This window comes from Oculina patagonica, chromosome 14, assembly GCF_052425735.1.
Source record: "Oculina patagonica isolate OP01 chromosome 14, crgOcupat, whole genome shotgun sequence".
NCBI classification, from domain to species: Eukaryota; Metazoa; Cnidaria; class Anthozoa; order Scleractinia; family Oculinidae; genus Oculina; species Oculina patagonica.
This window is the reverse complement of record NC_135771.1, coordinates 9894980-9909610: the sequence shown is the minus strand read 5'-3', so window position 1 is coordinate 9909610 and position 14631 is coordinate 9894980. Positions and strand designations below refer to the sequence as shown.

At 38.1% G+C, this 14631-nt stretch overlaps 2 protein-coding genes across 3 annotated transcripts; one reads left to right on the top strand and one right to left on the bottom strand.

Annotated features, from left to right (window-relative positions):
* Window positions 1–391: 391 nt before the first annotated feature.
* LOC144637704 (trimeric intracellular cation channel type 1B.1-like) lies at window positions 392–7202 on the bottom strand. Its single transcript, XM_078496775.1, has 6 exons — window positions 7009–7202; window positions 6136–6292; window positions 4380–4443; window positions 3810–3930; window positions 2872–2956; window positions 392–1550 (listed from the first exon to the last, which is right to left on the bottom strand). The coding sequence occupies exons 1-6, from the start codon at window positions 7127–7129 to the stop codon at window positions 1307–1309; spliced, it is 792 nt and encodes a 263-aa protein (XP_078352901.1). The 5' UTR covers window positions 7130–7202; the 3' UTR covers window positions 392–1306.
* Window positions 7203–7275: 73 nt separating this feature from the next.
* LOC144637703 (putative rRNA-processing protein EBP2) lies at window positions 7276–14169 on the top strand. Of its 2 annotated transcripts, none has more exons than XM_078496774.1 (10): window positions 7276–7368; window positions 7453–7542; window positions 8610–8785; window positions 9383–9506; window positions 10177–10266; window positions 10960–11035; window positions 11585–11693; window positions 12403–12430; window positions 12858–12986; window positions 13773–14169. In XM_078496774.1, exons 1-10 carry the CDS (start codon window positions 7309–7311, stop codon window positions 13830–13832), a joined length of 942 nt encoding a protein of 313 aa, XP_078352900.1. In that variant the 5' UTR covers window positions 7276–7308; the 3' UTR covers window positions 13833–14169. The 2 variants fall into 2 exon arrangements, with proteins under 2 accessions (XP_078352900.1, XP_078352899.1); XM_078496773.1 differs by having other exon boundaries at window positions 7286–7368; window positions 9383–9511; window positions 10182–10266; window positions 13773–14168.
* The last annotated feature ends 462 nt before the right edge of the window (window positions 14170–14631 follow it).

The following is a 14631-nucleotide window of genomic DNA, read 5'->3' as shown; positions in this document are numbered from 1 at the left end:
TTTGAGTTTTCTATGTGGTGTAACTCGTTTGACTCATTTTGAGCTGGATTAAAAGTAAAAGCGTTGTATCCAACAAAACACGTCCATGACTAGGCAACGTTGAATACAACTTCAAATAACCATGATTCCCGGCAGGCGTGTCTCGTCGAGGGAATTGAACATTTGAAGTTTAGAGCTCATAATAAACGAAAATAAACAGAATTACGTAAAATACCGTGACAAGAGTTTCTTTAGAAATGAACTTGTTTCGGGAAAAAACTCAGGCCCCAGATCTTTCAGATCTTTTCATTCAAGCGTCAAACGCCTATAGAACAAAACTAAACTGTTTCTCAAAACACTCTTTAACTGACATGCGAAAGAATTAGGTAATACAAATTAGGCAACACCTAACGACCAGTTCTTTCCATATATTTTAAATATTCTAGCTTTGCTAGGTTTTATTGCTTTAATAATTTTAGTTACTAGGTTTATATTGTTTCTTACATGTATCTAAGTAATTTTAGAAGGCTTTAAGGAAAACTGAGTTCAGTTTCAAAATAGACTGATTTTTCTGGACACCGAGAATGTTGCAAAAATCCAGATGTTTCGGCCATGCTGCAGGCTCGATTTACGCCGCTCTCTCAAATCCGCTCTTTATAATCGAGGCTAGACATGCTGCCCAGTCCCCGAAAATGTCTGAACTTTTGCGACATTCTCAGCGCCCGAAAAAAACTCTATTTTGAAAGTAAACTCATTAAAAGTAGCGCAACACAGTTTTGTACTACGATCTATACAGTGAAAAATACTGGGCCAAGAATATGTTTGCTCTTGACTGTTTTGAAATAAAGTTATGTTTTCTTCTGCTTTCTTATATACATAGTGAGAGGGATCCTTATGACGTTACAATATCACGTTGACGCTCTCTCGTCGTGCTCGTGAGGTACTTGCGAAGAATCGGAAAATCTTCGACAGTCCTTCGATGCCAACTGTTTCCGACTGTTTACATCGGATGCACGTTTACACTCACTCCTTCAAGCCATCCGGATATACAAAAACACAGAGAATATTAATAAGGGCGCTTTCCATTACTCAGAACAGGCCGGCCAGACCGGTATACTCGTGAACAGAATTCCCTTGTTAGTCAGATTTTTCCTGTCAAATCAGCAATGCATGCATATAAAATACTGTTGTGGTGGATTTGTGGGAGAATCTCGTGGAAAAGGCCCATTTCACGTTCATAACCACCCGACTGGTCGGCCAGTTCTGACTAATGGAAAGCGCCGTAAGACGGAGTAGTGCTCTGATGGCAAATGTCTCGTTGGTGATTTTACTCTTTTTTCTTCTTGCTGTCTGAAGTGTTAGCCTTTTCAGACGGTTCTCTGAAGAGCACAGCAGCCACAGCTTTCTCCAGATGCGTAAAAGGATCACTTGTGTTGCTTAAGTACATCAAGACCTGAAGAAACGATCCCACACAAGCAATTGTTAGAAGAACTTCAGCTGTAGTGAACTCCACCATACGCTTATGAACCACAATGAAAAGGGCGCTACCAACCATGGACAGCTTAGTGACGCTGAAATAAAGGTACAAACAAATAAACAAAATAATTAAATAAGTAGAGAGATTTTCGCTTGATTGTTGTACAACAAAAACCAAAGTAATCACTCTGGCCAATCACAAAGGACACAGACAATCCAGTAAACTTATCAAAACTTGAACTAAATACATGTAACTGGCACAAAGCGAGGAAAAAGTGTGTGAGCGAGTCAAGATTGTTTTTTTTTTTTTTAATTGGACTAGAAAGTGGCCCGAGTTTGTTTAAGCTTATCACTAAGCGTAGTAATCCAAAACAAATGCAAATGCAAAATTTCTTTCGATAATCACGTGAAAAACGCTTTTCTTAGTTCGTAAGTTGAATGTTCTGTAAGCACGCAAGTACTGTCAAGTTCGAAAGTAACGCCCGTCTGAAAGCAGCGACTCTCCGAAAGTACAGATAGCAATTGGTTGTTTACAGCGGAACTTACAAACCCCTTTAAACAAAGTCTCCGGTATAACGAACAATATTCTTCAACCAGGTTGAAGTTACTAAAAGTAAAATGAATTGAAAAAGAACCTCTGTTATAACTTTCAAACTGGCAGTGTGTCACAAATGTTCCAAAATTCAGGAAGTAGCAAATTAATTAGAGTTTTCTGGGAGGGTATGCCTCGGCACTCTGTAGGTAATGCTTAAGCGTGAAGTTCTCCTCTTGCCACAACTCCAACTGCCCACGATTTCTGTGTTATTTGGATCACCCTCTCCCCTGGAAAGGGCTAGATAGCTCATCAGTTCTCTATCTTCTATAGATTAAAGCGACTAGGAGTATGGATGGGATGCTGGTACATCCAATTTACCCCCTACCCCATTTTTGTAAGGTTATACAGGTAGGTGGAGTCATGTATTGGAAGAGTAAAGAGTCTTGCCCAAAAACACAACACACCCCCATGTCTCGAATCAAGAAATCTAGACCAGGAGTAAAAACACAAACCATATGGGTGGGAACAGAGGGTCTGAACTTTAGGCTTCTTGTATCTTTTACTCCCGCTCCTTCCTTAGTCGTTTCCACATTTTGATGCTTTCTCTATTGCAAAATATCTGCAGTGTTGCACAATTTTCTCAATTTATCCCAATTCACATCACCATGGAAATCCCTCTCCCCACCCTAACTCTTCTAATAGGGGGTTGGAAGTCTATTGGAAGAGTTCCCGCCCCATGTTCACCCAGGTTCCTGCCCCCCGCCCCTCCCTGCCCCCTCGTCCCACTTCCCACAACTATTTGGCTAATGCTGCACCTCCAGAAAGGACACCTAAAAAGTATGAATATGATTTAAAAAAGATTAATCATAATAAAAACTTACAATGATGGATACAGTGCTTCATTTGTAGTTTCAACTTTTCCTTGAACAAACTTTGCCACTGGTCTTAAAAGTCTACTGCCAGCTCCTAAATTCAAAGAATGCAATATAATAATTATTGTGTGAGTTAGTTTGAATTTCAGTGCAATGTTCAGGGTAACTTTTTATTAACTATTAGTCAAGTGCTAATAAATAACACAAAGAATTTTACTGATAGCTACTGGTCAATAATGATTATGGCACCATATTTTTTTATTGAACGTTAGGTCTGGAATACATGCTGGGTAAGGTTGATTTGAGAATCAGCTCCTCAAGCATTTATAACAGCAAGACACATGTAGCAATGTAGTTTAAAACCAGGAGCCAAGTAAAAATAATTAATATCCATCTGTTGGATAAATTTTACTACCTATGAAGGCCTCAGAAAATGAAAAATTGGGTAGGTTTTGATGAAGATGTTTCCTTGACTAGCACCCACCTATAGCAATGGCAATGATGTGCAACAATGTAATAAGACGAGGGGGGAAACGGGGAGGGGGGACTGTACTTCCCATTTCCTGTACTTTGTACTCCTGGTTCCTGCAGTTTACATTGTGGTTTCACTTTGTGTATTATCTACTGGAAAATATTATGTACGTAGTATCGCAAAAAAAAATTCTGTTTTTCCTGGGCCCTGCTACGTATGTTGGGATCATGGTTCCCATCCACTCTCCTCTGTCCAATATACATGTACTTCCTGCCCCCTTTTCTCCCACTTTCCCACCCCTGTCCCCCTTTACTAATGACATGTCTGTCAGTTAGTTTATTAAATGATTTTTTCTGTCACTTCTGTTTTAACTGTTTCCTGCATGTTTGTACAAATTAATGTCATTAGCATAAGTTTGAAAAACAAAGTTGTATATGCTGCTAAAGTGCTGACAGTGCATTAATTTACACCTGACCTTTCACAGTTCCTATTGCTATCATAACAAGCCATGCATCAGAGTAGAGTGGTTGAGCCATTTCCACTCCCTTGAGAATGTTTTTTGCCCTGTGGGCTTCTTTGAGTACCAGAAGAGCCACCTGCAAATTAATCACATTTATTAGCATAACCCAGTATTACCAACTGTTAGGCAACCTTGCAATCTGATTGGCTACACAAGTACGGTCTAATTTTTAACAGACTGCCCTTGTCCATACTAATAATTAACAATTATCCTGCGAAATCGCGCGGAATATCGCCTGATACTTAGCCGACGAGGGCGTAGGCCGAGTTGGCTAAAATCAGACGATATTTCGCAAGATTGAGCAGGATAATTGTTTTATTATTCAACAAATTATCAACGAAACACATTTTGCACATAGAAAAACTGTAATCATGCAGCACTTTACAAGATTTCGGACGAATCTTCGCAACCTACGAATATCGCAGGATATCTGTTATGTAAGGATGACAGATATCGTTAACATTTTGACCATATATGGGCAGCGCGCGCATCTGTTGAATAATAACAACTAATAACTGAACATACCCAGAATGGCTTCAGCATAAAGATCTTGGTAAACAAATCCAAAGGGCAAAAGAACACAAGATACCTGAAGATCAAACAAATTGTTATTAATAATAAATTACAAACAACTACCGGTATTTTTAATTACTTTTACCTGTAACCTGGGAAATTACATGACTTGTTAAGTGGTACATTCAAATGAACTGTTTACAAATACTGTAATCTTAATAACAAAAAATTACAACAACACGACAATACAGTACTTAATTATAATAACAATACGTTCCGCTCTACAACCTCTATAATTTACAATATAATGTACCTACAAAAATATATACTGGCCAACTTTCATGTATTGCATATATATATATATATACAGTATATATATGTGTACATCACTCTTGAATGGGCCGGTCTAACATAAATCTTTGATCATGCAGATACCATCTCTCACACACTCTTCTATATAACGTAAGCTGTGTGTACTTTATCATGTCTCAAGCTCAGCCAGTCGGTCAGTCAGTTGGTTGGTCAGTCAGTCAGTCAGTCAGTCAGTCAGTCAGTCAGTCAGTCAGTCAGTCAGTCAGTCAGGCAGGCAGGCAGTAAGTACATGTAAGTCAGTCAGTCAGGCAGGCAGGCAGTCAGGCAGTAAGTAAGTCAGTCAGTCAGGCAGGCAGGCAGGCAGACAGTAAGTCAGTCATTTAGTAAGTCAGTTAATCAATCAGTCAGTCAGTCAGTCAGTCATTCTGTCAGTCAGTTAGTCAGTCAGTAAGTCAGTCAGTAAGTCATTTAGTAAGTCAGGCAGTCAGTCACTCAGTAACTCAGTCATCTAGTCAGTCAGACAGTCATTCTCTCAGTCAGTCAGTCATTCAGTAAGTCAGTAAGTCATTTAGTTAGTCAGGCAGTCAGTCACTCAGTAACTCAGTCATCTAGTCAGTCAGTCAGTCAGTCATTCTGTCAGTCAGTCAGTCAGTCATTTAGTAAGTCAGTCAGTCAGTAAGTCAGTCAGTAAGTCAGTCAATCAGTCAGTAAGTCAGTTAGTCAGTCAGTAAGTCAGTCAGTCAGTTAGTCATTCATTCATTCCGTCAGTCAGTCAGTCAGTAACTAAGTCAGTCAATCATTCAGTAAGTCAGTCAGTCAGTCAGAAAAGAGCTTCATTCCATCGTGTCACAAACTGATCCTTGCTTTGTAGATTTAACTGATCATGAAAAAATAATGTACCTTCTTAAATTAGATAATAGTACGCTACCTCTAGAATCATAGCTAAATATATCTTTCTCATGTTTCAAAAAAGAAAAGAAATTTTAATAATTTCAATAAATAGTTGTATAATTAATAGTTCAATTATTATCATAAACGTATGCATTGTAATTCAAGTGTTTGTTATTAAGTAATTTGTTAGCATAGTTGCTATAACACCTTTATTGTAACTAGACCAATACCTCCCTTTGGAGTGTAAGGCACAATAAAGATTTACTGTTACTGTTTACTGTTACTGTTACTGTTAGTCAGTCAGTCAGCAAGTCGGTCAGCCAGTCAGTCAGCCAGCCAGCCAGTCAGTCAGTCAGTCAGACAGTCAGGCAGCAGTCAGTCAGTCAGTCAGTCAGTCAGTCATCAGGCAGGCAGGCAGGCAGGCAGGCAGGCAGGCAGGCAGGCGGTCAGTCCATCCTTCTGTCAGTCAGTAAATGAATCAGTAAAGGACTCCATCCAATTGTCAGTCAGTCGCAATATTATTATTATTATTAATATTATTTACACGTACTTTGTTGTCTCTTACCAAATGACGGTCATAACAGCTATCTGCTGCGTGTCCAGCAATGGCAAAATTAAAGAGTTTCCCAGCAAAAAATTAGCCAAAATGGTCCCAGCAAAACAAGTGAGGATACTTGAAACCCAGGAAGACATTGGGTGTGAGTATGCAAAAGACACAGAACCTGTAACAATAAACACAAACAATTAGAAATAAAAGGTGTTGAAGTATAGATGGCTTTTAAGAAGGCCAATTATTGTCTGAAAAAGGATTTTAAAACCCCTGGCCACTCTGGCTAAACTTCTGAAATCAACTGTAGGTCATTGTCCAGTTAGTGATATAAAGTATGCCAGGAAACTTGCCACGTTATGCGAGCAAAGTCACACAATGAAATGACATTTTTTTATCTTTTTCAAAGCTTAGTTATTCGGATGAACCATTAACATGTTCCCTAATGAACCATGAAAAGTTTGATGAGAAAAAAACAATCGATCATGTCTAATTCTCACCAATTGATGATATATACACACATGATTTAAAATTTTAAGTTGCTCCCGGGAAGTTGCTTTATCATCGTGACATATCTCTATACCTAATTTCTAATTTTATCTCTTTCTGGCAACTTATTTTTTACTTTAATCCAAACAGAGAAACTGGCAATGCTTACAACTGAATGATCACTAATTTTTGTCATTTGTTGTAATTAACAAGGTCACGTGATCAACAGCTGCAAACTCTTACGTATAGATTTTACAATTTTCCGTTACTTCAGGATCAGGCAACAATTAAACGTCCTTCCATTGCCATAAGTATGAGGTAAAAATTCTTCAACCGATCTTTTGATGACAGTTTGTTTATAAGCTTACAAAGTCACGCACACACGCCCTTACAGTATATTACCTTCTGCCATCCGCAATTTTAAGTTCATGATGGTGTAATGGACACACTGTAGCACCGGGAACATGGGGATATTAGCGAACTGCTCAGCATATAAACCAAAAACCTCGCGAAGTTGATCCATGGCAAAGGATAACAGATTTCGGCGCGCGATCGAAGCAAAGCTAAGCAACGAAGGAACGAAGCAAGAAAGCCGGCGGGAGAGAGTGGGGGAGACTGGGGGAGAGAAAGATAAACAAATGATTGAGCCTTCGTGGTCAGCGGGTAACTCGGACCAGTCCTCTACCGAAGAAGTAAAACAAAATGGCCGACCTAATGGAAGAAGATTCTATGGAAAGCAGTTCTGAATTATCAGACGATGAGGTTTGTTACGCAGTTTTTTTTCTTGATATACCCCTTCATTATTCTGTGTAGTAATTAGTTTTGCTTTATAACACGCTTTTACAGCTTCAGAGAGACTTCGCAAGCGGAAAACTACAAGTTGGTTTGAACAGGGTGCAAACGCAAACGAAGACACGTGCTCCGTATAATAACATTGTAAGTTTATTCTTGTGAAATATTTCCACTTTTAACGTTTAAATCTTGAATAAATTCGAATCAGTTGAAAATTTCATTTCATTACTGCCGACAAGACTAATTTTCTGTGCAGGGAGTAAAACCAGAATTTGCAGCAATGTTTTGGTTAAGCATAATTTTTCTGGCTTTATAACATTTAGATTGTGAATATGTTTGTTTTAGGAACACAGTCAAAGTCAGTGAAAGAATTGAATTCCGTAAGGTTTTGTCAGCTTGGTCAATTCTGTTGAACAGAAAAAGTTAATTATCCATGGATTACACAAGTTTCCCAGGGTGCATTCTGTGTACACGCCATGCCAAAGATACGCCAATTTTTTTTATAGGTCTATGCTAAGGTCCTTTGTTATTCATACCTAAAATAAGTCATCTGAACGCCAAATAAAGGGTGCTGACTTTGATTGTATGCCAGTATGCCGCCCAAGTTTAAAATCCATGCCAAAGATCTTCAGGGCAACCTACGTAGAATGCAGCCTGGGAAGTTTCAATTAATTTGATAGAGTTTGATTTCTGAAAGTTGGATTGCAACACTAGCTGGAAACCAGGGTGTACTTTATGTAGGTTATACTGAAGATCTTTGGCATGGATTTGAAAGTGTATTCTATTAAGGTGGCTTGACCCAGTTTTTTTCTAGCGATACCTATCAACTTTGTAACCCTCAAACTTAAAGGGATTAACAGGGTTCTCCCTAGTTTTCTGAACAACAGGTAAGGGGATTTTCCAAACCGGTAGAGCATTTGCTGGATAGTAGCGATTTTTTTTTCACTTCTGCGCCATATCGGTTGATATCACGTGATTTTTGTCCAGTCCTTATATATAAGTAATAATATAGGTTCCACACATGCTTTTCATTTATTTCTACAAATTATGCCGTGTACAAACGTGATGATCTTTTCATCTCTTGTACTGTTTTCTTTGTCTTTATCGCTTAGCCGTTCATTTGTTGGCACACAAATTGAAAAAATTAATATCAAAACCTGGTGAAGTACATAAGATTAATGTCAATGACATACTGTGTTTTTCACTCACAGCCTGGCATGAAGCAAAAACTGGAGCAGATTGCCCAAGAACTTGACTGGATTGAAAGAATGGACATTACTGTCACAAGAGAACAGGAAGACAAAGATGAAAGCTTAAAGACAGCTGCAACGTCTACACTCACAAGCGAGAAAAGTCTCCATGATGACTTCCAAAGAGAAATGAAATTGTAAGATTGTTAGCTATTTATTTTGTAAGAATAAACAAAAAGTGTCTTCCATTTCTAGTACTACCACCAGAAGCCCAGGGGGCACTACCGGTACTTGAAAAAGTTTTACACAGGGAGGGTCCGCTCCAAGTTCCAACCCCTTACCCTTTTATATACCATTCTGAAAGAAAAGGTACTCCTTTCATATCCCTTTATTGAAAAAAGGTACCTCTTTCACCCCGGGTCTTTCACATACCTAAGTGACATGAAATCTACCTAAAGCAGGAAGTCTTATAGACATTATTTTTTATGTAGCATCTGTTCGAAATATTTTCATTAAAGGCCCCTTTTAATACCTAAATGACAGATTTCCTTGCCCTTTCATATACCTAAACTTGTGAAATCCCTACCCTTATTATACCTGAAGCATGAAAAAGGTACCCAAAATTCATATAAACTCTACCACTGAAATACGGCCACCTCCATGATACATTCTCCCCTGTCCCTTCCGTGTCTCTTAAAAGAGTTTAATATCTACTGTCTTGAAACCTACCACAAATTTGCATAAACAGTGAATCTACAAGAGGTCATGTAATGAAGTTCTAATTCTCTTTTAAGTTACAAGCAAGCTCAAGCTACAGTCAATGAAGCACTTCCAAAACTTAACAAACTTGGAATAGCAACCAAACGACCAGAAGACTACTTTGCAGAAATGGTGAAAACAGATGACCACATGCAAAGGGTAAAGTGATCTCTCATTGAATGTCTCTGATTATTTTCTGGACATACATGTAGTTAGTAGAGGTGTCTAACTATGATTTGAATTATTTATAACACTACATGTAAGTGTTCTAAGTGTATTGATCTGCAACAGAAATTTAAGAATACAAAAAACACTTCTTTTTAAAATATTCTAATATACTCTATCACCTCTATTTGCATTTAAACTTAAACTCGACCGTTATTTTATTCTTATCTACTTGATAATGAACTCAAGATGAGTTTGAAACATCGTGGCTTATTTTCGCTTATTTTTATACTTAAATTTTCCATTGTGTTATATATGACAGTATAATTCTTGGCAATTAAGCTAGGGTTGCTTTGCAAATTAAATGATAGTGTGTACCAGTAAGGAAATGATCCTTGCAGTGAAACTGCAGTTAATGAAATTGCAAAGAAGGATTCCTGGAAAAAAATAGGGCTTCAATGGGATTTGAACCCGTGAACACTGCAATACCAGTGCTATGCTCTACCAACTGAGCCACACATTGGGAGCAAGCTCAATTGTGAGTTTTTCCCATGAACGAATAGAAAGACATTAGGTATATAAAAGAATTCATATTATATACGTCAATGAACAAAGTATGTTACACATCAGCTAATTCCTCCATTATAATCTCTTAAACATTAAGGTTAGAGCCAAGTTGCTGAGCAAGCAGCAAGCTATGGAGAGATCAGAGAAGGCCAAGAAACAGCGAGAGATGAAGAAATATGGCAAAAAGGTATGAACTGTGCTCGAAAACAGTTACCTCAGTTGTATGTGGCACAACCCATCTTTTTAATATTTTTTGTGCTGGTCAAGTTCCAGAGATTGAGAATTAATAGGCTACTTGTACCTAAGTTTTTCACTTCCATCCCACTGTAGAATGAATCATTCAATCAACTATCATTCAAATCAACTACAGTACCAGTACATGTATATGCACTTGAAGTACTTCCTTGTGATAAATATTTTTTGTAGGGTTTTGCTGACCAGCTCTCCAAATACTGACCCCATTTGACAACAAAATACATTATTTTCCATGTTTCCTGGTTTTGAGATGCAATTCTCATATCACGAGATGAGACAAGAAACTTGTGGTTCAATTGTGGTACAATTTCAATTTTCACCCTTGGTACAATTTGAAATTTTCTTTTGTTTAATTTATGTTCTTTATGATATACCTGAGTGAAGGAAAATACCAAATTGTACCAAGGGTAAAATTGAACTACAACAAATACAAATATTTAAAACTAGTAATAAAATTTTAAGAAGGAATTTTCTGGCACAACACCCAATACAATGAGGCCATACACTTTGCTAAGTAGTGGAAAGCCAAGACATTGAATTAAGCTTATTATCTAGACTTGAATGAAGCTTAAGACATCATCTACAGATGTTTGAATGTGAATCCCCCTTTTTTTATTTTCAACAGGTTCAGCAAGAGGTTTTACAAAAGAGGCAGAAGGAAAAGAAAGAGATGATGGAAGCAGTGAAAAGCTATAAGAAACGTAAGTTAAGCTGCTATGTGTACAGTCATGTAAATTTTGACTTTCTACAGTCAACTCTTGCCTTGCAGACACCCCGCTATTGCAGACACTCTCCTATTACGGACAAAATCCAGATCCCCGGCGAAAGAGGTTTGACTGGAAATGCCTCCCGCTATTACGGACTCTCGCTATTAATAACGGACACTAAACGAGGCCCCGAGCGTGTCCACTATAACGAGAGTTGACTGTACTAGGCAAAGACTGTTGGAATCAGTACCGGGCTCATAAATCCAAAGATGTGGGTTGACGCATTTGTCTTGAGGCTGTTCTCATGCTATCTTCTCTGGCAAGGCAGTGTTCCTATGTACTGAACTCGGCCACTTGTTTTGATAACCCGAATAGGTTCATTGTGCCCAATAATTTCGACAACAAATGAAGAACTTGGTAAATAAACTGTAATATTTTGGTATAAGCTACACCATCATCAGACTAAACTTATCTGGAAGAATGTGTGTACAATAAAAATTATGTCTGTGTGGTTTTTAATTAAACATTAAAATTATTTTCAAGGTGGTAAGAACACTCCGATAAGTTCAGCTTTAACAGAAGGTGGAGATGACTTTCAAATACAGGCTGAGAAGGACTCATCAACCAAGAACAAAGGCAAAGTTATAAAACGGTAATTCCTTGTGGTGTTTCTCATATTCTTTGTGTTCAGTCTAGTAATCAAATCTTTTTTCTTAAGAGTTCTCCAAAAGCTGTCATTGGAGGCGCAGTTGCTTATTGGTTGGTGTGCTGGACTCCAGATCGAGCTGTCTGAGTTAAGCCCCGACCGGAGTCATTGTGTTGTCTTCCTAGGCAAGACACATAACTCTCATAGGGCCTCTCTCTTCCCAGGTGTACAAATGGGTACCAGCCAATTTAATCCTGGCGGGTAACCCTGCGATGAACTAGCATCCCATCCAGGGTGAAGTAGAAATAATCCTAGTTGCTTCATGCTATGGAAACTGGGATAAGCTCCAGCCTGATGGGCCACTTGGGTCGAATACAGACTTTACCTAATCCAAAAGCTGTCACGCTTTCCTGGCACAGTCAATGGCTAAGCAACTTCGAGACAAAAACTGTGCCTCAGTCCTGCTTTGGAGACCAGATTATGCCATTAGCTGGGACTCGTTCCTCCGTCTGCAGTTGTTAACTGTAAATGACTACTAAAAGTTTTGTCGAGTCGTGATCCAGACAATTATGCCTGGTAAAAAGTACAATAATCACATTAATTTGCTGCAACTTCAACAGTTGGCGTACTTTGCAATGCTGTAAGCATTATTCATGAAGCAAACACATTTTTTACCATTTCAATCATTGTTTGTTTTTGTTTTTTCTATCTGCAGTGGAAAAAATGCAAAGAGGAAGAGAAAGGTAAGTAATAGCATTGCGATATTCTATGTTCTTTGCCCTCAAAGATGATAATACCTGCTGCTTTTGCCAAAAAAGACCATATTAGCCTTCAATGGCGGATGTCCTAAAAGGGTTTACTAAAACCAACACGTTCTCCGGGCTAATTAGGTAGCTTTATACAGTACCTACGAAGGCGACGGCAATGAGCATGTTTCTATAAAGCTGAACTAAATTATAGAGCGCAGTAAAACTAAAATTAACAAAAGCAGGCAAGCGACTACTCTTGGAATGTAATATCCGATCTTAATAATTCATAAATCATTTTGTTTCATTCCGACCTATTATTACGGCTTTACCATAACATTTGATAGAAGCGTTAACGCCAGGTAGTGTTTTTTTGTTAACACGTGCATGTACTTAATAGCTGCATCCTTTTTTTGTTGCACAGGATGCGAAATTTGGTTTTGGAGGAGTCAAGAAGGGAATGAAGCGGAATTCGTCGCAAAGCTTTTCAGATACGAGTTCGTTTAATTCAGCAAAACACAGCAAAGCACCAAGAGCTAAGACGGGACATGCGGTAAGAAACGCCTTCGTGCCTTGCATCTTGCCTGCCTTGCTTTGTTCAGTACTTCCCTCTAGGACAAGCGGTGTTGGTGAGGTTTTCAGTGGGTAGTTTTCATAGTTAAAGGGACTATGTCACGGGGATTTCACAGATTTTTGGTCTAAACCGTTCTGAAATAAGTGGTAGGCAAGTTTACCCATGAAAAACGTTATCTTTGAACATTTAACTGAAGATACAATATAACCTCAAACTTCGGCTATAAATATAAACAATATTTTTAAGTTTCCTACGACACAAATATAAATTTTGGCTGTTCAAAAATCTGTTAAAATCCGTGACATAGTAACTTTAAGGCCAGTTTACAAGAGCAATTTTTATGTAATAATTTTTATATGACAAATATATTTGATCGTGTAGATAGCACAGCAATTATTTGTCAACAGTTCAAAGGATAGTGCGCCAGTAATGACTTCGGACAGCAGAGATACGCAGAAACAAGGCAGGCCGAGTGTCCAGTGGGAGATTGGGAGATTGGGGACCACCAATGCTGTCACAATATTTGCCACATTTTATGTGACGAGTCGCCTACACGAGCAATTTTTCGTATGTGACAACTTTTATTTGTCATATAAAAGCTAACACGCCAGCTTCTCAACAAATATATTTGTCAAATAAAAATTGCCAATTTTCCACGTCTACACGAGCAAATAATAATTGTCACATAAAAATTGCCCGTGAAGACAGAGCTTCATTGGCAAAACATTCTATACGCTGTAGTTAACTTTTTTGTTTTCTGTTTAGGGTAAAAAGAGAAAGAACGTAAGACCTGGAAAATCAAGGAGGAAACAAATGAAGAAATAGGAATATATTCGTGTAATGCAGATGAGGAAAGATTCATTTCGAATGTTCTGCAGCTGCTTCTAAATTCAACCTGGGCAAGAATCCAGCTTGGAACAATGACGAAACCATAACGACCATTGCCAAATTTACCCTGTTGAAATGTTCTTTGTTATGGTTCAAGCACATTTAAGTTGTAACACAAGCAACAACCACAACAACTGTAACAACAACAAACATCAAAAACAACCATCAATTGAAGCGCAGAATTTAGTTATTATATTCTGACTCAATAAAGTTACGATACTTAAATCTAGGAAACATCTGAATAAACACATTGTTCAAAACTTCAGTGACATTTTTCCATGATTTTTAAATTTCAGTGTAGTCTTCATTTTCCGTCAGCATGTGTAATAGAGTAAGGACGTGTAATTTAGTTCTCGAGGACTATTTAAGTTCCTCTATTGCTGTATTTAACATTCTCTTCTGGCATGTGATTTTTGCTTGCTTTTTGCGAGCATTTTTGACAAGAGGGCCAGTGGAAAAGTTGGTTGATATAGCAACCTTAAAAATTGCACCGAATGTGGCTTCCTGCACTCAGTTTTACAATTTTGTGGATTGGGTTGCTTTCAGCCAATCAGATTCGAGACTTTTTTCAGTTGTATGATTAAGAGTTGAACGACCGTTTATTATCATGAAATTACTCAGTAGCTGATTCAACTGAGGTTGTGTTTATTTGGCTGCTTATATTTAGAAATCACTGCGCTTTTTTTTTAGCTGTCTCAAGATTTCGGAGTGTATGTCATTTACTAGCTCCTAAACT

Bases quoted from the DNA above. Each gene is read 5' to 3' on its own strand.
- LOC144637704 (XM_078496775.1), bottom strand. From the start codon at position 7,129: ATGGATCAACTTCGCGAGGTTTTTGGTTTATATGCTGAGCAGTTCGCT. The intron at 4,444-6,135 runs GTAAGAGACAAC...TTTGATCTTCAG, and splicing joins GCTGTTATGACCGTCATTTG to GTATCTTGTGTTCTTTTGCC. The intron at 2,957-3,809 runs GTCAGGTGTAAA...CTTTGAATTTAG, and splicing joins AGCAATAGGAACTGTGAAAG to GAGCTGGCAGTAGACTTTTA.
- LOC144637703 (XM_078496774.1), top strand. From the start codon at position 7,309: ATGGCCGACCTAATGGAAGAAGATTCTATGGAAAGCAGTTCTGAATTA. The intron at 7,543-8,609 runs GTAAGTTTATTC...TTTCACTCACAG, and splicing joins GTGCTCCGTATAATAACATT to CCTGGCATGAAGCAAAAACT. The intron at 12,987-13,772 runs GTAAGAAACGCC...TTTTCTGTTTAG, and splicing joins GAGCTAAGACGGGACATGCG to GGTAAAAAGAGAAAGAACGT.